Raw genomic sequence first — 20,296 nt, 5'->3', positions numbered from 1 at the left:
ACAGAGGAGCTGGATGGTGCTGCTGGGCACTGGGGAGCTGAGATGCTTCCTGCTCTGGAAAGGAAGATGCACCCTGCTCAGTGAGTATGGAACAGGGACATGGGGGCTGCAGGGTGGGCGTATGCCTGGCTCTCAGGGGGTATGGTGTGGGGGAACAGATGTCTGGTTTTGGGGGTCTGTAGAGCTGGCCTGAGTGGAAGAGTCCCTACAAGCAAAGTTCTGTCTGCCTGGAGAGCGTGTAGCTGAGAAAATGGGGCCAGCACAGGACCTGGTGAGGTGCCTGGCTCTGCTCATAGCAGGTCCGAGTTGCCTGGGAGGTGGCACACACAGGGGAAGCCTGAGGAGGGGCTGAAAGGGACATGCCAGATGGACCTGTGGTGGCCTGGTGGCTTCTACCAGGGCCTAGGGGATGGGGGGCCAGCCCCTGCCCGCTAACCTCCCGTTACACAAATTGTGAACCCAGGTGTCAGCTAGAGAAAAGAAATGAGTCCCTCCGTGTCCTGGGAATGACACCGGGACATCCAGGTTCTCAGAGCAGAGAAGGCAGCGTCCCTCCTGTCTCTAATTCGGGGTGCTGGAGGGGCACCGTGATGCCCAGAGAACGCCAGGACTCTTGTTGCTTTGGGTGTCACTTACCCTAGTCTCGAGCAGGGACGCAGCTTTCTGCAGTGACCAAGAAAGACCCAGGGTGAGGAGATGCCCTGGACAAGGGCTCAGACCCACCAGTCACCAAGACCCAAAGCAGGGGTTCTTGGGGGGATGAGGGGACTTGGGGGGAGGGAGTCATAGGGGACCTGGAATACCAGGAAGTAGCTGGGCACATGGGAGGACCTGCAGGTTGCGGAGAGACTAGGGGTACGTGAGGACTTAGGTGGAGCTGTTCTCTCACCTGTCTGCTCCGGGATGAAGATGTCTTTCTCCTGCAATCCCTTGTGCCAAATAAATTCCTTAAATTCCTTTAGGGCCTCTGGGCTCTCTTCTAAATTCCGACCTGCAGGAGAGGTGGCCAGGTGAGCCTAGTGGGGACCATGTGCCATGAAGAGACGGCCACTGCCCAGCGACAGGACCTGGGGAAGGGGGACAGTGCGGGGGACTCCCCAAAACACTGAGTGACCCCAGGGAATCCTGGCGGCCCTAGAAGCCACCCTGTAGGGTCACACCCTACCCTAGAAGGACCTTGTGTACTGGAGGCAGTGGGCTGCCCCTGCTTCAGGTCCCTACCCCAGGAAGGCCTCTGTCAGGACACTAACCCTGCCTTAATGTCACCTTAAAACACCCAAGGCCCCAAGAAGAGGCCCTTGGCAGGTTTGTGTCACCAAAGTCCAGGACAGCTCCTATCTTAGACAGCCCTGCCCGGCCCACCCTGCTCCCATGGCAGAGCTGGAGAGGTAGCATATGGTGGCCAGGAAGGGCAGGCCGCAAGGCTCCCCTTCTGCTCATGGACTCAAGTGCTGCTTTGTGAAGAGATGCTGGACCTGTCCCCAGACAGGGCTGATGCTAGATCGAGCAGACCCAGAGCAGAGTCATGGGCCAGGGTGCAGCCCTGGAGACAGAGGGACACTTACTCACGAGCTTGGCTACTCTGAATTTTTCCTCCTGGAACTCTCCTTCACAGTAAAACAGGCGGTGGTCCTCTACAGATGAGAGCTCAACATGCAGGTGGCTCAGGCCCCCAACTGCGCAGGCCAGGGAGAAAGGTCGCATTGTCACCCTAACCTTGGGGTGCAGGCTCCTTCCTGCTGTGTCTCCCGGGGTCCAACACCTGTTTCCAGGTGCACCAGCCTAGCCTGAGCCCTGGGCATTGGGGCCCCCACATCCTGCACCCCAAGTATTGTGACAACCCCTCCTGGGCACAGGGTGCCTGAGTGGAAGGTGCCCAAGGGAGGGGCTTGCTCTCCACAAGCCATCCAGGACTCACAGCTGGTGTATTCTCCTGGCACACTGGTTTTCTCCAGGAGAATTTCTACTTCATGGCACTGACCATCATGCCTGGAAAACAAAGGCAGGAGGGCAGGGCTGTGCCTGACGTCCATTTTTGCTTTGGGGGATGCCCCAGGCCCTCTCCCACCGCACTCCCAACTTCAGAGCAACATGAGAGATCCCAACTCTGATGGGCTCCCACCTCCCAGCTGAGCTCTCTGTCCCCTGGGGCCCCTTCCTCTCCAGAGTTAGGGAAACTTAGTGATACCTCACACCAATGGGACAGTGGGAGGACTCAGTTCTGCAGCCCCGCCCACCCCGACTGGTCTGGCCAAGGTGGGAGTTGTGGCTGGAGCTGGTGACACTCACATCCGTGTGAAGGAGACCTGCAGGTCCCTGTTGCTCAGCACCGAGCACGTCATGGGGGGCGTAATCCTCACTGGGGTCCCCTTGTCTGAGACAATGGCCTTAATGTACCACTTCCCTGAAATCTGGAAAACGTGTCTCCTTTGCGGGTGCTGCTGCCTTCTCCCCACCTCCTCTGCTGTGCACGCGTCCCCAAACTCCTGCCCACTACATGTCAACCCTGCAACCCCTGCACAGTCTCACCCCTTCCTTGCCCTGCCCCTCCCACCCTCCTGTCTCCTCCCCCTGCACATCTACTCCTGCATCACGGGGACCTGCTCCCTCTGAGAACACCAGGGCCCTTTTTCCAGCACATGCCTACACCCTGTGCCCTTGGGGCAGATGACATAGGCAGGAGGTCTATGGGAGGGGCAGTCAGAGCCTTAAGTTGGATCTATCTCCTGAGTGCAGAAGCCTGGGCTCCTGGGGGGGTGCGCCTCTGCTCGTTGGTCTTGGCTTCTCCTATCCGTACTGCCCAACCCAGCCTCACATCCGGTTCCTCAGAGTCCAAGGCCATAGGGTCCTGGGCCTGCAGGGCAGCGATCAGGCCAAGGCCGAGAGTCAGGAGCAAGGTCTTCATCTCCAGGGTGTGCACACGGCTGCTGACAGGTCGCTTGCTGTGCTGGGTGAGGTTGTTTCCACTCTCTGGTGGCTGCCCTTTATACTGGGTGGCTCAGGGTCCCCAGGCAACTTGGCACAGACCACTATCCTGTCCCTTCCTACCATGACGTTGGCCAGCTGGCAGGGACTGCTGTTGTTTTGAATAACAGCTAATTAAGCCCTAAGGGACGAACAGGCACCCCCTCCTTCCCAGGTGCTGATTCCCACCTTGGCCTGAGTGGAGGAGGATGTGGACCAAATGGGGGGAGGGAACATCTCTACACTTGGAACCACGGGCCGCAGGGGAAGCTGTGAGGTCTGAGCCGGGGGTGATGGAGGAAGGGTTTAGAGTTTGCAGAGAGGAAGTTTTCAGTTCAGCCTGGCTGGGCCTGGGCCTGCTCAGCCTTGGGGGTCCCCGTGCCTGGGACATCCCCCAAGTCATCCTGCAAGGGCCTGTTTTGTAAGTCGGGCCCAGCTTAGGGAGTGCTCCCCAGGTACACTGTGGAAATGTCACCCTGCCCAACGTGTCACAGTCCCTCTTGCCTTTCTGCACAGTGTCTGTGAGTGCTGCCCATGGCTGATGAAACAAATGACCACCAACCAGGTCACCAGCCACAGGCTGGGCCTTGAAAATACAGAAATGTTTTATCTCTCAGGTAGGAAGGCCACATTCTGGTAGCCAGGGGTGGGCGGAGGATCCCCCTGGAGGCGCCTGGGGGACCCTTCCTGCTTCTTCCGGCACCTGGTGGCCCAGGCACCCTCAGCTTGTGGCACCATCTTCATGTAGCCTTTTCTTCCGTGTCCCAAACCTCCCTCTGCCTTTCCGCTGGAGATACACCTGTGGGTAGGATCTAGGGCCTGCCCTGAAACCTGGGTGCAGGTTCTAGACATCTTATTTTTAATTTTATTTAATCATAGCTGTGTATATTATTGCATTTATGGGGTACAATGTGCTGGGTTTTATATACAATTTGAAATACATTAACCTGGTTAACAAGAGCTCCTTAACTTAATTATGTCAGCAAAGAGCCTTCCCCAGATGAGCTCTCATTCCTGGCTCCCGGTGGGTGTTCCTCCGTTTAGCCCCCTGCAGCACGGCCCTCTCTCCAGAAGGGCCTATCGGTTGTTTGCGTGCCTGTTTGATGCCATCTTCGCCTGGTAGAATTTAAGCTGCCTGAGAGTAGGGACTTTGTCCCTGCAGCAAGGAGCCTGCCCTCTGACGGAGGCTTGGTCATTGCCCTGGTGACCCTGGCCTCCCTGTTGTTTCTGACGCTGTGCCCTCCAGAACCTTCCTGTTGTAGCCCTGTCCCCATTCCACGTGTGGGCGAGGTGACAGGCACGGATACCAGAGGTCAGACTCAGGGGTTGGGGCTGCCAGGGCACCCTGTTGACCTAAGCCCTGCTGCTCTCTGAGCCAGGGACTGGGGCTGTTCCTAGGCTTAGAGCATCTGTCCCGGCACCCAGGACTGACCCCAGCAGCAGCCAAGGGGCCGCAGGTGGATGCCAGGGCTTACAATGGTGTCTTTGTGCCTCTCAGCCCGAGGGTTTGCCTCCCCTGCAAACTCTCAACCCCAGCTGACGGAACCATAGGTGTCAGCTTGACCCAGTAATTATCAGGAGGGTGCTGTTGAAAAACACCTGCCCTCGCCAGGTGGAGATGGACGGGGCCAGCACCCTCCCTCTCAGGCCAGAGACCAGTGAGCAGGTCTAATTCTCCCAGGGTCGGAGGGAAAGACTCAGGTGCCCTGTCCACATTGACCTTGTCCCAGTGACAGGCAGGGTCCTGCTCACTTGGGGATCTCAGAGAAGAGATCTCTGGGCCCCTGGCCTTCCAGCTCCTAAGAGACTCCACTGCACTGCCCCACTCTCAGAATGAGTCTGGACACTCGGGGGCCCTGCTCAGCCGGCCAAGGCACTGCTGGGGAAGGAAGGCAGTAGCAGGTGTTGACAGGTCTCGAGGGTGACAAGGGGGTCAGCCATGCCAGGCTGATAAGAATAATTTTCTCCACATCTGTTTATAGAGGGGGGTGTGTTGGAAAGGGCTGGACACACACACAATGGAACAGGATGGAGAATTTAGGAACAGAGTCACACAGAAGAGGCCAATTTATTTTTTGACACAGGTACAAAAGCAATTCTACGGACAAAAGATAATCTTTTCAACCAGTGGTGTTGGAACAAGGACAATCGACAATCCTTGATGTAAGCTGTGTGTCTCTCTTATAGGAAATTAGCTCTAACATGACTGCAGGTCTCACCTAAGGTAACTCTGCAAACTGTTCAGAGGAAAACAAGGACAGATGGCCACCACTTGGGGTTAGGGAAAGAATCCTTAGGCACCAGAAGGATAATTCATTAAAGGGAGAGCAATGAATTGGGTTTCATCAGTATTAAAAATTTCTGCTCTCAGCTCCCTGAAAGACTCCTTCAATTTCATAAGCTCTGATATATCACAATCGCCAAGACATGGAAGCAACCCAAGTGCCCATCAACCCGTGAATGGATCAAAACTGTGGTCTATGTATACCATGGAATACTCTCCAGCTATAAAAAAAGATGGTGACTTTACATCTCCATTTACCTGGATGGAGTTGAAACATGTTCTTCTTTGTAAAGTATCACAAGAATGGAAACACTAGTATCCAATGTACTCAATACTAATACGAATTATTAAAAAAGCAACTACAAGAGAATACCACAAGCATATTCAACTGGGGGAGCGGGGAGAAGGGGGAGGGACAGGAGAGGAGGGAGGGGGCTGGCAGGCTCTCACCTGCTGGACACACTGTGAGACGTCCGGCACACCCCAGGCTCAGCTGCCTCAACTGCAACTTGAACTTTACCTTCAGAAACATAAACAATGTAACCTAATCATTTGTACCTTCATATTCATCTGAATTAAAAAAATAAAAAATAATAAAAATTTCTCTTCTGCAAAAGACATTGTTAAGAGAATTTTTTTGAAAGCCACATACTTAATGGAAAATATCTTTGCAAATTGTATAACCCAAAGAAAGAACATATAAGGAAATTTCAAACTTCAAGATTAAGGAAGCAAATAATTCAGTGGAAGTAAACAAAATTCTTAAACAGACACTTTGCCAAAGAAGATAGGAGGATGGCGTGGGAGCTGGTGCACAGCACCCCCAGCCATCAGAGAAGTGCATGTCAGAACTGTCGGGGACACCCTAGCCCATCTAACAGAGTGGTAAGACATTTTTCTAAAAGAACCTTCACAGTATCAAATGCTAGTGAGGGCCCAGAGCAATAGGGGCTTGTAGACTGCTGACAAGAGTGTAAAATGGTGCCATGATTTTGGAAAACGGTTTGGCAATTTCTTATAAATTTGGAGAGAAATATACCAGCAGTTTCTCTCAGAGGAATTTATGCAAAAGAAGTGAAAATATAGGAGGACACTAAAACTTGAACATAAATGCCCATAAAACTCCGTTCATAATTGCTAAAATCTGGAAACATCAAACGCCTTGGTCACCGGCAGGTCGAGTTGTCTTTCCAGGCAATGGAGCTTTCTCAGCAACAAAAAGGGACAAACTATTGATTCATTTGACAGCGTGGCTCACCCTCAAAGGCATCCCGCGGAATGAACAAAGCCAGTCTAAAAAGTCTACCTGCCTTGCGATTCCGTTTTTTGTGACATTCTAGAAAAGACACCACTCCAGAACTGGAGGGGGTGGGAGTCCCCAGGGCGCGGGCCTGGGGCAGGTCTGACTGTGGAGGGGCCGGACGAAGCTCTCTGGGTGGAGGCGCTGTGCATTCTGGCCATGGGGTGGCTGTGAGTCTACGCGCACGCTAAAGCCCCCAGAACTTCACATCAAAGAAACCTGTTTTCTCTATGCCAATATTAAAACAAAATTTAAAAAATGGACTAATGTTGAAAACAAAATAACAGTAAGGGACGTGCTAGGAAAATGTATTCCAAAAAGAGTGGTGAGAAATGAGAGCTGCTGCCTGTGAGTACACAAAGATTCTTTTTTTATTGTTGGGGATTCGTGGAGGGTACAAGATGCCAGGTTACACGGATTGTATTTACACAAAGATTTTTGATGCCAGTCATAGGAATGGTCCCTAAAAGAGAAATTACCACCATTTGGTCGGATACACCAAACAAATTTTAAAAATTCTATATTTAGAATTGAGAACTTGAGAAATTAAGTGGGATTGTTCAACAGAGAGATTTCAGAAACAGGTGAATCAGGAGACAGAATTACATATCAGTCAGCTTGGCAGCTTAACAGCTGTTGATGGACATATTAAACCTCCAGAGACCAAAAATTAGTTTCAAACACATATGAAATGTTTGCAAAGATTTCTCAATTATATAGATCAGAAAGAAAATACCAACAGATTTCAGGAAGTGACAGTGTATATTTTGGGGGATAGAAAGGAATGTATGAACTATTTAGAAATGAATAACAACGATAGCAGTTTATACCCAAACGTGTTGGGAGTGGCTAAAGGTGCCCTGGACTGCGTGTGGCTCAGCTCCCAGGGGGCTTCCCTGCAGCCTGTGAGTGAGGCCAGGCCCAGGCAGAGGAGTGTCAGTCCCCCTTCTGGGAGGGAGCGTGACCCACAGAGACCCACAGCCCTCTGCATGGAAGGGCAGTGCCACCCCTTTGACTTGCCCCAAGGCCCTGCTGACCGGCCACCTCTGGCCTACCTCAGAGAGGGGAGGCCTGCAGTGAAGGGCCCTGAAGCCTGAGGCTGGGAGGATACTGGCCTTTGCACTGAGAAGTGTGGGGACAGAAAGTTTCTTCCAGGAATCTTGGCAGGAGGTGAGCCAGTGACTGGCGGACCTACGACCCTGGTGGGGCATGAGCAGCTCAGACTGACCCAGGACCAAGCAAAGGAAATTGACTCCTGAGTGGGCCGATGGTGAGAGCCAGCAGGGCACCGGTGGCTGACAGAGCCTCCCGGAGAGCAAACAGAAGACACTACGGATTTAAAAACCAACAAGATGCCACTTGAGAAGAGGCGATCACAGCACAAAGTAAGACAGGTTTAGAAACACAGGGCTCTTAACAAAGACGTCAGCGGGCCAGGTCGGGAGAGAAGGAGTAGGGTTGCTAGAGACCCAGCAGGTGAACAAGCAGAGGATGCAGTCAGAGCTGAGGTGGGATGAAGGGGCTGGGGCTGCAGGGGCCTCTGTGCAGACCCTGGACGTCCAGAAGGACGGAGGAGCCGGGAGAAGGGGAGGTGGCTGGAGTAGGAACGAGTGGCATGAGACCTCCCCTAGTGGAAGGGACACTGGTGAGTTTGAGTGCGGATCAAAAATGCATGAGAATTCCAGGTAAGACAGGGAGGAAAGACACACAGCCATGGCTGTCCTGGAAGGATTCTGACTCCAAGAATAAAAAGAACTCTTAGAAGCTGCCAGAAAGGAAGAACAAGCATCCCTAGATTATTCAGAGACAAGTGGTGAGAACCAGGAGCCCTCCACACAGCCAGGATCAAGTGAAGGACATCTGGGGACCGGTGAGCTCCACCCCGACAGAGCCAGCAAAAGGGTCTCCCCTGATGGGTCACGGGCTGGGCAGGGGGAGGCCTGCTGATGTGCAGAGGCTCTTTGGGTGATTGGGCAGGGCTGGCAGCAGGGAGGTGAGGGCTGAGGGTGGGCGTGAGTGACAGCTTCTGAAGGCTTCCCCTGACCTGGGCAGGGCGCTGCCACCCGCCCTCTGGCTGCATTCCTCTCCATTTCCTACCACCCTCTCAGGATGGAACACTTGGAGCCTTTGTCTCCTATTCATGCAACTTCTGCAGCAGGGGGCTTGATGAATAGTCATGAGTCGCTTAACAGCAGGGATAGTTCTGAGAAATGTGTCTTCAGGTGATTTTGTCACTGTGAGACCTCACGGAGGCACTTTCACAAACCTGGGAGGTGCAGCCCCCTGCACAGGTGGGCTGTGTTACAGCCTGTGCCCCAGGCACACACCTGTGCATGTGTTGCTGCACCGAATCCTGCAGGCACCTGTGACACAGCGTGGGTACATGTGGGTCTGAACATAGAAAAGGCATAGCAAACATATGATAGAAAAGGTAAGAATTGTGTGGGGCACTTGCTATGAATGGAGTTTGCAGGACTGGCAGTTGCTCTGGGTGGTCAGTGAGGGGTGATGACTGAGGCCAAGGGCATTGCTGTCCCCTACTGCAGACTTTATAAACACTGGACACTTAGGTTATGCTAAATTTATAACAAACTTTTTTCTTTATTGAAGAACAAACTAACCTTAGCTTCTTGTAATTACTTTATAAACATAAAAATTTTCTAACTCATGATCCATAATAACGTAGCTTAAAACACAGATCATACAGCTGTGCAAAAATATTTTCTGTGTGTCCTTATCCTGTAAGCTTTTTTGTATTTAGAAAAATTCTTAAACGTATTTTATGTTTTAAACCTTGCTGTTAAAAACTAAGACACAAATGTACATCAGCCTTGGTCTACGCAGAGCCAGGACTGTCAGTGTCACTGTCCTCAGCCCCATCTCGCCCCTGTGGAAGGTGACCAGGGGCTGTGACATACTTGGAGCTGTCACCTCAGTGAAAACCATGCCTTTTTCTGGAAGACCTGAAGGGCCTGCCAGGGGCTGCTTTACAGTCAATTTTTTTTTTTTTTTTTTTATAAATAGAAAGAGTATATTCTAAGGCGTGGACAGCAAGTCCACAAGCCATAACATGGTTATTCATTATCGTTACCAAGTATTATGTAGGATGCGTAATTGTATGGCTAGACTTCTACATGGCCAGCGGTGTGATAGGTTTATTTGCACCAGCTCCGCCACAAACATGTGAGTAATGTGTTGTGCCAGACGTACAAGGGCTACTGCGTCACTAGGTGATGGGAAGTTTTCAGCTCAGTTGTGACCTCATGAGACCACTGTCGGAAACCTCGCTCCGTGTTGACTGGCCCGTTGTCATGCAGAGCGTGGGTGGCATGGCTGACATTTATCTTGTCACTCTGCTAGTTTTGCAAAAGTGCAGAGGGTGCTGAAAAAATGAATGCACATTTTAAGAAATTGCATGAAAATATATACTGATGGCAGGAGATGAATTCGAATCACACCGAGTGCCTCCTGTAATTGCAGAAGTCAGGCGTGACTTGAGTAGTACACATTTGAGACAGGTTTCCTTTCTTAAAATGTTTGTGTACTTTCTTTTTTGCAACTTCTTTATACACCCACTTTTATAAATAGGCACAGATGAGGTGGCCGTAATGCTGCCCCCGTGGAAGGGACTTGGTGGCTGGGGAGGGGGTGGGAGAGGATGTGCATACATGTAAGGTCAGTATCTACCCCAGGTACGTGTGTGTGTGTGTGTGTGTGTGTGTGTGTGTGAGATTGAATGCCCAGGAAGGACCACAGGGACATTCTAGAACTGAAAAGTATAATACGTAAATAAAAAATTCTGTGGCTGGAATGAACAGAAAACTGAGCATTGCCAGAAGAATGACAATGAGTGAGAAGATCGTTCAGAAAGTCCCATCAGACTGAGGCAAACCAGAAGAAAGAGGTGAAAAGAACAAAAAAACGTTGGAAACCTGTGGGGCTGTGTCAAGTCGTCCAACACAGATGGAATTGAAATCCCAGGAAGCAGAAAAAATATCTTGAAGTAAAAATGATTGAAATTTTGTCAAATTTGGTGAACACCACCCACCACAGACTTGCGATATCACTAGGTGATGGGAATTTTTCAGCTCATTTATAACTTTACGAGACAATTGTAAGCTCAGTAAGTTCCAAGCTGGATAAATAAAAAAGCGGAGGTACCTCAAAGTCGAGTTGCTGAAAACCAGAGATAACAAACCTTAAAGACAGCCGGAGGAAAAAGATACATTACGTACAGGGAGAAATGATAAATTTGAGCTGTGATTTCTCTTAAAAAAGAATTCTACTTTGAATGCAATAGAACAAAGTCACCAAAGTACTTAAAGAAAGAGATGTGAATCTATACTCATTGAAAAATTTCCCAGAAAAATGGGAACCAAGAGTCCTTCTCCTGAGCAGAGTGACCTATCGGAGTCTGCAGGTTGAAGGCTGCGGTGCTCCTGATGCCCGGCTGCCGGGAAGCCTGAGAAACAGGCAGGTCACCACGAAGTCGTTTTTTTCTCAAGTTGTTTAAAATTCAACTGACTAATTAAAACTATAAGTGATGACAATGCCTTCCATGGTTAATGATACACAGACACTTAACATGTATGACTACAATTGCAAAATGAGAGGGCTTAGGAGAAAACATACGGGTTGAAGGTTCTGCGCTGTGAGGAGGGCAGTGGAATATTAACTCAGAAATGAGGGGGGAAGGTGAGGGCACCTCGTAAACACGATGGCGACCCCTACACAATGAAATGGACAGCGGGGAGTTCAGTGGAGACCAGGAAGTAGAGGGTTAAAAGTAACTGATCCATTAAAAGAGGTCTGGGGTGACATGAGGACAGTTAATGACAATGACACAGTGGGGGTGGGGGAAAGGGAGAGCAGAGAGAGAAGGAAGGTGGGGGGGTGGGGAAAGGAAGAGCAGAGAGAGGGAAGGAAGGGCAGAAAAAAGAAAAGAAGGCTGGGAGGAGAGAGGAGAGGACAGAGGCCCGCAGAAAACAGCAGCAAGAAGGCGTGTTAGATCCAGATGTGTTACTTTTGTTATGTGCAGAAGGAGTAAATACTCCAGTTAAAAGGTTATCAAACTGGACACAAAGACCAACCAAGTTACATGCTGTTTACAAGAGACAGGCTTCAAATATGAAAACACAGGGAGTTGGTGGTGAAAGGCTGGAAAAAGATCTCACATACAAACGGTAATCAGAAGGTCCCGGGAAGGACCACATTGATATGCTTCTAGATAAAGTGTATTATTGGAGATAAAAAGGAACACTTCATGAGGATAAAGGATAAAATCATTAAAAGAATGACCCTAAACATGTATGCACCTAGAAAAATCCTTTAAAACACATAAAGCAGAAGATAAGAGTACAAAGGCCAGGAATAGACAGACCCACAGTTACAGCAGGGTCTCAGCCACTGCTGGGACCAGGGGACGCAGTGTCGGGGCACCAAAGCTGTGAGGAATGCTGACTGCCTCCGTCTAGCCGGTGCTTAGAGAACACGCTCTCAGCAACTCAGAGCACACTTTTTTCAAGTGCACTTGAAACATAAATCTCCAAGATAGTCCATAACTAAGGGATAAGAACGAGTTTGTATAGGTCATGGGATTAAGATGATGTTATTGCAAGGCAATAAATTATTAAATCAATAATAAGAAGTTATCAAGAAAACCCACAGTTATTTGGAAATTAGGAAGAGAGAGACCCGGAGTCTACAGCTGGAGGTGCCCGTCAGCGGATGGGGGTGCCACAGATCAGCACCCCTCTGGCTGTTCCTGGCCGCAGGTTAGCTGCCTCTCCAGCCCGGGAACAGCCACTGATGGCCTGGACCCGAGGGTGGACTTTTGGTCCCGGCTCTCGGGGGCCCTGTGGCCTCACCCCCACCACTGCTCTGAGCTCCCTTCCTGCTTCTGGAGCCTGGATGCTTCCCTCTCTCTCTCTTTTTTTTTTAATGCAATTGAAGAGAAAATACAATATTTTGTTTATGAAATATCTCATGTTATCATCTCCCCGGCCTCATTTTCTGTGTTGGAGTAGGAGTATCCAGCAAGTGCCCCGTCACCATCCCAACCCGCCGGCACCCAGCAGCCCCTTCATTCTCCAGCAGAGCCCCGGCAAGCTGAGCACCCTCTCCTGTTCAGCAAGGCGGGCTGGGGGCAGATGGTGACCGGCCTGCAGAGCTGAGGAGTGCAGAAGTCACTCCATGAGCCTCACAGCACAGGGAGAGGGGAGTGAGCCATCAGCCACCTGCTCTGAGAGGAAGGCTCTGAATACAAGTTTTTAAACCAATGAGGTTATAATGGTGCTGAAAGAGAGAGAGAAAGAGAATGTTTTTTGCAGAATAATACCAGATAATAAGCATAGAAGGAAGGACAGGATGAAAACACAGCTACTTTATACTCCCCTAAATAAAATTTAATTTAGGTGGAGATTAGCAGGGGCTGATGTTGGATTGTCTATTGCTGGTAACAAACCACTGAAAAACTTAATGAATTAAACAACAACCACCCATTTATTTGCACATAATTCCACAATTTGGGCAGGGCTCAAATAAAATAAATTGAGTTCAAATAAAATTAACAACTGGGCATTCAATGCCACGCATCTCTTCCTGACTATAGCTGTGGGACATTCCGCAAATTTTTCATGGTGTGTTTTCATTTTCATTTTGTTAGGCTTCCCATTCCCCTTTTCATCTCTTCTTTGTCCTGTGGGTTATTTAGACGTATGCTATTTAGTTTTGAAATACTTATGGATTTTTTCAAAAAATACTTCTGTTGATGAATTTTTATTTAGTTGTATTGTTGTCAGGAACAAAGACCTTGTATGACAGCCATACTGTCCCACGCAGGGGCGGGGAAGGTGTCAGAGCTCTGGGCAGTGCCACAGGCCTCAAGGCACGCACCAGGGGGCTCAGACCTTGGGCAGCTTGGTGTGACCACTGGAAAAGTGACCTAGGCCAGTGGAGTCACGGGCCAGGAGAGCTGAGGGAAAGATGAGCAGCAGCTGTGTCTTGGCACTGACGGCAGCAGCCAGAGCCGAGCCTTGCTCAACACTGCTGTGCTCTAAGTCTTTCCTTTTTGTTTTTTAGAAATTGTCACAGGCAAATGTCACCCTGCAGGCTTGGTGACAGCAGAGTGTGATCTCAATGAGGGGTGTGAGTGTTCCTGAGGCTACCCGAGGGCCCATGCGGGGTGCAGTTGGGTCTTCCGTGTCCCCTCGGGACTCAATGTTACAGCCACACCGGCCACATTTCCACCTGCAGCGCCCTCAGCCCCTCTCTTGGGGGGCTCCTCCTCCCACGGAAGCCCACCTTTACCTCCCCTGCAGCAGCTGGAATGCTTGGGAATTGGTGCCACACTCAGCCCCCTCCCGGCTGAGGGAAGCTGGCATAACATTGGCAGCGCCGCTGCTGGCCTTGCTGGACAAATGACATTAGTGGGACCAGTCTTGGTACACCCTCTCTGGGACTCATGTATTCCTTCGCACGTATATAATAAACCTCATTTTTAAGGAAACAGAAAGGAACTTGGGTCTCATTCACATTTGTGTGATTTCTTGATTTTCAGGCATCAAAGGGACCATTGTGCACCTGTGGAGTTTCTGCCCCAAGCCCTGCAGAGTTTGGGCAGGGGATGGAAAGTTCTCCCAACTTCCTCCTAACAGCTGTCTTCAAATACTTTGGATAGTGGGTGTCTGGGAGGGTCATATGGTCAAAACCCGTGGAAACAGGCTCACAGGTTTCATAGTCCAATCTCTCTTTTCAATCAACATTTCACCCCCATTGCTTAGATGCTTCAACAATCTTTTTCTACCCTGTGATCAGTTGAATATTTTTACCTATATCTTTTACTTTTGCATAGAAGTCTTTAACCCTTTTGGATTTGTATGGGGGTGTGGAGTGAGGGAGACACTGCCCTCTGTCTTTTGGGAGGACCTGGTCTGCACCACTGGACACCATGCACAGTTCTGCTGGCTCCACCTGGCTCCTGGGGGGTTGACTTATATCAGAGCTGCCCTTTCCCCCACCCACAAGAGCCAGGGCCATTGGGAGGAGTGAGGAGAGGATGGTAGGTCAGGTGAGAGTCACATAGCTGGTTCCTTGGCTGAAGGACCAGTGGCTCCTTGGGGAGAGACAGCTCCTGGCAGTCTTGTCCTCTGGGAAGCTTGACCTATTTGGATTTTTTGGATTGTTTGTTACCCGTGGCAAGGTAACCTCTCCTCTCCCACACTGGCAGACCTCCCCACGTCCCTGTGGCCCCAGCGTCAGCACAGACCCTGGTCCTCAGATAATCCACAGGAAGGCCAGGGTGGGGATGAGGATCCGTGGAGGCCGCTGACAGCTCTGTCTTGCTGGGGGTGGGGAGTGATAAGGGAAGAGCCCCAAGGCTCCTACTCTACCCCTGCCACCAGCCAAAATGGGGCCGAAAACGCTGCCAAAATGGGGCCATGGAGGGCTCACTGAGTCCCTGCTGGGGCGGAGGCCTGCCAGGACCAGCACTGTTGCAGCCTGACTCAGTCTCCCTGCTGGCTTCAGGAATGCTCTTCTGCCAGACCCTGCCATCCCAAGTCGAGCAGGGCATGGTGGCTCACGCCTGTAATCCCAGCACTTGGGAGGCAGAGGCTGGTGGATTGCCTGAGCTCACAGGTTAGAGACCAGCCTGAGCCAGAGGGAGACCCCATCTCTAAAAATAGCTGGGCATTGTGACAGGTGCCTGTAGTCCCAGCTACTTGGGAGTCTGAGGCAAGAGAATTGCTTAAGCCCAAGAGTTTGAGGTTGCTGTGAGCTGTGATGCTAAGGCACTATACCAAGGGTGACAAAGTGAGACTCTGTCTCAAACAAAACAAAATAAAACAAAAAAACAAAACCAAGCTGAGCTTGAGCCTCTCCAGCAGCGGCTCTACAGGGGACCCTCTAGGACAGGTTCTCAACTTGTGGGTCACAACCCACAGGAACTGTATTAAAGGGCTGTGGCATTAGGAAGGTTGAGAACCACTGCTTTAGGACATCACACAACCCTTGGGCCTGTGAGATGCTGCCCCTTGGGGTGGACTCCTTCTGGGTCCAGCATCTCCCCAGCTTCCCAGGTGGCTCCCTCTCCCAGCAGCCCCCGACAGCCAACACGAGATCCCTTCACAGACACATGAGTGCAGAGCGGCTGCTGAAGGTCTTTATTTGGAGTCAGGTGGGGAGAGGTGAGGGAGGGGATGGTGGAAGGCAGGTCCAGGTGAGCTGGGGCTCCACTGGGCAGCAGGGTGGACTCTGGAGGTGTAGACCCGCAAGCTCCAGAGCTGGGGAGAGGAGTAGAGGTTGGAGGCTGGAGGGCTGGAAGCAGAGGTCGGGGGGCAATGGAGGGGGCAGACACTGGGCAGAGTTTCCACTTCCAGCTGCCTCAGGTCCCATGTTGGTCCTGCTGGGCAGCCATGGAGCCTGAGAGTGATCCAGATCTCCTAGACCTGGTAGGGTCTGTGTGAGGGGACCCGGTGGGAGCAGTGCAGGGATGGATGACACCGAGCTGTCATGGGGGGTCCACTGCAGGCCTGGGCCCTGGAAGAGCCCATGAAGACCTCCATGGGCCAGGATGCAGGGCTTAGGGGACAAAAGGACTTCCTGATGTCCTGGGAATTCACTGGGACAGACCCTGAGGTACTGGCTTCCTGCCTGGCCCAGGACGGGGGGTGGGTTGCTCCTGCCTGTGTGTGGTGGTAAGGGGCCAGTGCAGACAGACCCTCCCTTGGGGAACCCAGGGCTCTGGGCTCCTCAGGTGGCTCCCAAAGTGTTACTTACCCTAGACATGTTTGGGGAAGCAAGTTTCTGTAGACACCAAGAAAGACCCGGGTGAGGAGCTGCCCTGGATGAGGGCCCACACCCATGATAGCCCAGCTCAGACCCACCCATGGCAGCCAACATCCAAGGCAGGGCCTTGGCGTCCCTGTGAGGGAACTTGGGGGAACACAGGGGTCACAGGGTAGCCTGGAGGTCACAGGGCACAGGGGCCGTGGGCAGAGCTGTCCTCTCACCCATCTGCATGGGCATGAAGATGTCCTCGTCTTTCAGGAACCACCTGTGCTGCAAAACTTTCCTGAATTCTCTCAGGGCCTTGGGGTTGGTATCAAGAGTCCTGCCTAGGGGTGGGGGGAGGCGGCCAGGTGAGCAGGGAGCAGATACTGGGAGATGGCCACAGGCGACTTTGTCCTAGAGCGGTTGAGGGTAGGAGAGGATGCGACCCAAGGGTGGACATGGAGGTCTGGGGTGGGGTTGGAGTATGGAGGAGATGGCCGACACAGCCCCAGGAAGGGGGACGGTGTTGGGGAGTCTGTGAGCTGCTGAGCAACCCCAGGGGACCAAGAGCTCCAGGAGCCACCCTGCAGGGTCACACCCTGACCTGGAAGGACCTTGTGTCCTAGAAGCATTGAGCTGCCCTACCACCCTGGAGGGTCCCTGCCCCATGAAGGCCTCTGTCAGGACATCACCCCTACATGAGGTGACCCCCCTGGATGCCTGAGACTCCAGGAAGTGGCACTTGGCAGTTATGGTGTCCAGAGCCCCTGATGAGTGGCCTACACTGCCCCTGCCCACAGCCCAGCCCACCCTGTGGCCGGCACTCAGAGGCCAGCAGATTCCTATCCCCTGCGGTGGTGTGGCTGAGGTCAGTTCCACTGGCTTCTGGACGTGGAGATGTGGGCAGGAGACCTGGGTTTCTGAGGGCTCTCACCCATGAGCTGCACCATGCGAAGCAGCCTTCCATGGCTCCGGTCTTCACAGTAAAACATGAAGTGGTCCGTCCCCAGCAGCTTCTGCACCTGGAGGAACATCTTGCCCTCATCTGCAGGTGGCAGAGAAAACAGGTTTGTGGCATCGTCTTTCCTACAGGGGCTGCTGCAGACCACATTATGGGACACTCTGCCAGGGCTCCCTGCTCCCCCGACACTGGGGCCATAAGAGACCAGGGGACATCAGAGAAGCTCTGAGCAGGTGCCCCTGCCCCACTCCCTCCTCTAACCCTCAGTCTCCGCCATGGGTCAACAGCTGAGACCACCCAGAAGGAAGGCAGGATCTGGCCACAAGGCTCCCTGGGAAGGGAGAGGTTGGTCATTCCTGGGAGGTGGACAGGGCAGGGCCTCCTAACAGAAAGGCTGCCCCAGGTGTGTCCCGCTTTGTGGAACTGATGCAGCCGGGCTGGACTCACAAGATGTGTATTTGCCAGGCTTGTCGGTGTTCTGCATCAGAATTGTTTTCTGGTGGCATTTATCTTCCTTCCTGGAAAACAGGAGGCTCTTGGGTAGTTCCCAGGACACCCCTGAGCCATCCTCAGCTAACCTGGTGGATCACCAAGACCACTGCCCCCAGGACACCCCTGAGCCTCCTCAGCTAATCTGATGCGTCATCCAGACCACTGCAACCCCTGCAGAGCTCAAGGGTGCTCAGCTGTCTCCCCTTGGATTTTTCACCACAAATAAAACAAGGGATCCCATGCAGGGCTGGGGAGGGGGAGAGAAAGCGGGCTGAGGGGCAACACTCACATGAAGGTGATTGTGACTTCCATGTCCCCATTTTCTAGGGTTGTCACCTTCACAGGGAACATCTTCCTGAGCCTGTTGTCCTTCAGCAGGTCCTTGTCAGTCACCAAGGCCTTCACGTACCAGGTTCCTGAGATCTGGAGCAGCCCAGGGCGTAAGCCCTCCATGGGCCAGCCCAGGCTGTACTTCCACTTACCACCCCAGCTGCAGCCCCAAAGGCAGGCTGAGCACATTTTCACCCTGCACCCCGAACCCCATATCCCATGCCCAGGTGCAGCCAGCCCAGCATTCAGGCTCCCAGGCTCCATTAGCAGAGGGTGTTGGCCCTGATGAACCAGGCCTGGCACCAGGCGAGCTCTCCCTGCAAGACCCTGGGCTCTGGGAGACAGTGCAGCAGGACCCTGAGCTGAGCCTGTGCCTGCGCCATAGGGGACTGTGTCTGCCCCAGCACAACAGGGCCTCATTCTTTGAACACTCTGGGCCAGGAGTGCAGGGTCAGAGCCGGCCTTAAAGGACACCTCCTAAAACAGGGCCCCTGGCCACCTCCCCAGCCTCACTCCTTCACCCGCCCACAGGCCTAGCCCAGCTCACGTCTTGATGTTCCAGGGCCAAGGACAGGGCAGCAACCAGGCCGAGCACGGCCGTCAGGAGCAGGGCCTTCATCTCCAGGGCTATTGCTCACAGCCTCAGCAGGTCACCTGGGGCGTCTGATGGCTGTGTTGGCTTCCCTCGCAACGCTCTTTATAGCCCTGGCCAGTGGCTTGTGAGCACTTGGCACAGACCCCACCCCTCCCCCACCCATTGTGGCCAATCCGCCTCCGGGAAGGTGGACTGTCGCTATTGTTGGGCTCTGATGAATGGCAGCTGAGTGCCACCCAGAGAAGAAAAGACATGTGATGATGTCCGGCGTTCTCCCCCCAGACGTGCTCACTCACCAACACGCAGGAGGGGCCTCGTCAGAGTGGGGGCAGGGAGGGAAGGCCATGGCTTTGTGACGCCTCCTCTGCCACCTGTGCCCTCCCAGTGCCATGACTAGGGTCCTGGAGAGCTCTCTGGGGGCACCGGCCTTCTAACTTCCTGCTGATAAGACAGGGACTGAGCTTTAGCCCCACAGAGACTCCGGCCTGCCGTCTGCTGAGTCCCCATCCCCTAGAACCCAAGGGCTCTCACCGGCCTGAGAACCCACCTTGTCTGGGGGCTCCACCTGAAGCTTCCCAGGGTGGGGGAGGACACTGTTTTTTGGCTCAGGGTCATTTTTAACTATCTCCAGCCACACTTGGGACAACATGGCCTCCCCCACCTGGCTTCATGTTGCACTCCGGACTGTTTGTGTTTTCTTAGAGCATTTGTTACTTTCTGAATTATCTTGTTCATTCTTTCTTTTCCTTTTTTCTTTGAGACAGAGTCTCACTATGTCATCTTGGGTAGAGTGTCATGGCATCACAGCTCACAGCAACCTCTAACTCTTGGGCTTAAGTGATTCTCTTGCCTCACCCTCCCAAGTAGCTGGGACTACATGTGCCCACCACAATGCCCAGGTATTTTTTTTTTGTTGCAGTTGTCATTGTTGTTTTGCAGACCTGGGTCAGGTTCGAACCTGCCTGCCTCGGTGTATGTGGCCAGCGCCCTAACCACTGAGCCATGGGCACCAAGCTATTGTTCATTCTTTCTTGTTTGTGTTTGTTACCCAGTCTCACCATCAGACAGGTCTTGCATCTCAGCCTTGTAGATAAATAAATGGGCCCAGTGAGGCACCAGGAGGCCACCTGCCAGCTGTGGTTAGAGTTCCCAGCTGAGCTCCCCTGGGTGCTTGGCTCTGCTGGCCTTATCCCTGGCCTCTTTGAGCAAGATTTGCCTTTTCTCTCCCTGTCTCTGTAGTTCCCAGGTCTGCATCAACTGCCCTGAGACCCACCACTGACCCAGGCTCTGAGGCAGGTGCTGGGGCCATAGAATGGCATCTTTGTGCCTCTTTGTCCCAAGATTGGACCCCAAGGTACTTGCCAAATAATACTAACTAATCCACCCTCCCTAACAGCCCAAGGGGCTGCACTGAAGATACAGCACAACCCATTATTGACCCCAGTGTGGAAGGTGCTGCCCAGCAGGAAGCCCACACTACTTGGGGAGCGGGAAAGGGCAGGGCCCAGGCTCTTGCAGAAGCTGAGGTCAGCAGCAGGCTGGCCCTTCTGCATCAGCGGGAAGACTTGTCTGCCACCTGTTTTGTTGATGTGCTCCAGG

General features: G+C 52.5%; 1 protein-coding gene across 1 annotated transcript; it reads right to left on the bottom strand.

The window, feature by feature from the left end:
- Positions 1-290: 290 nt before the first annotated feature.
- LOC100964264 (odorant-binding protein 2b) lies at positions 291-18,721 on the bottom strand. The gene is made up of 8 exons (XM_012808203.1): positions 18,650-18,721; positions 18,062-18,195; positions 17,728-17,798; positions 17,254-17,364; positions 16,559-16,663; positions 1,566-1,676; positions 890-991; positions 291-310 (listed from the first exon to the last, which is right to left on the bottom strand). Exons 1-8 carry the CDS (start codon positions 18,719-18,721, stop codon positions 291-293), a joined length of 726 nt encoding a protein of 241 aa, XP_012663657.1.
- Positions 18,722-20,296: the final 1,575 nt, after the last annotated feature.

This window comes from Otolemur garnettii, unplaced genomic scaffold (assembly GCF_000181295.1).
Source record: "Otolemur garnettii isolate 467f Iridium unplaced genomic scaffold, OtoGar3 scaffold00087, whole genome shotgun sequence".
Taxonomy (NCBI): Eukaryota; Metazoa; Chordata; class Mammalia; order Primates; family Galagidae; genus Otolemur; species Otolemur garnettii.
Note: the sequence above shows the minus strand (reverse complement) of the source record. Positions and strands in the feature narration are given on the sequence as shown.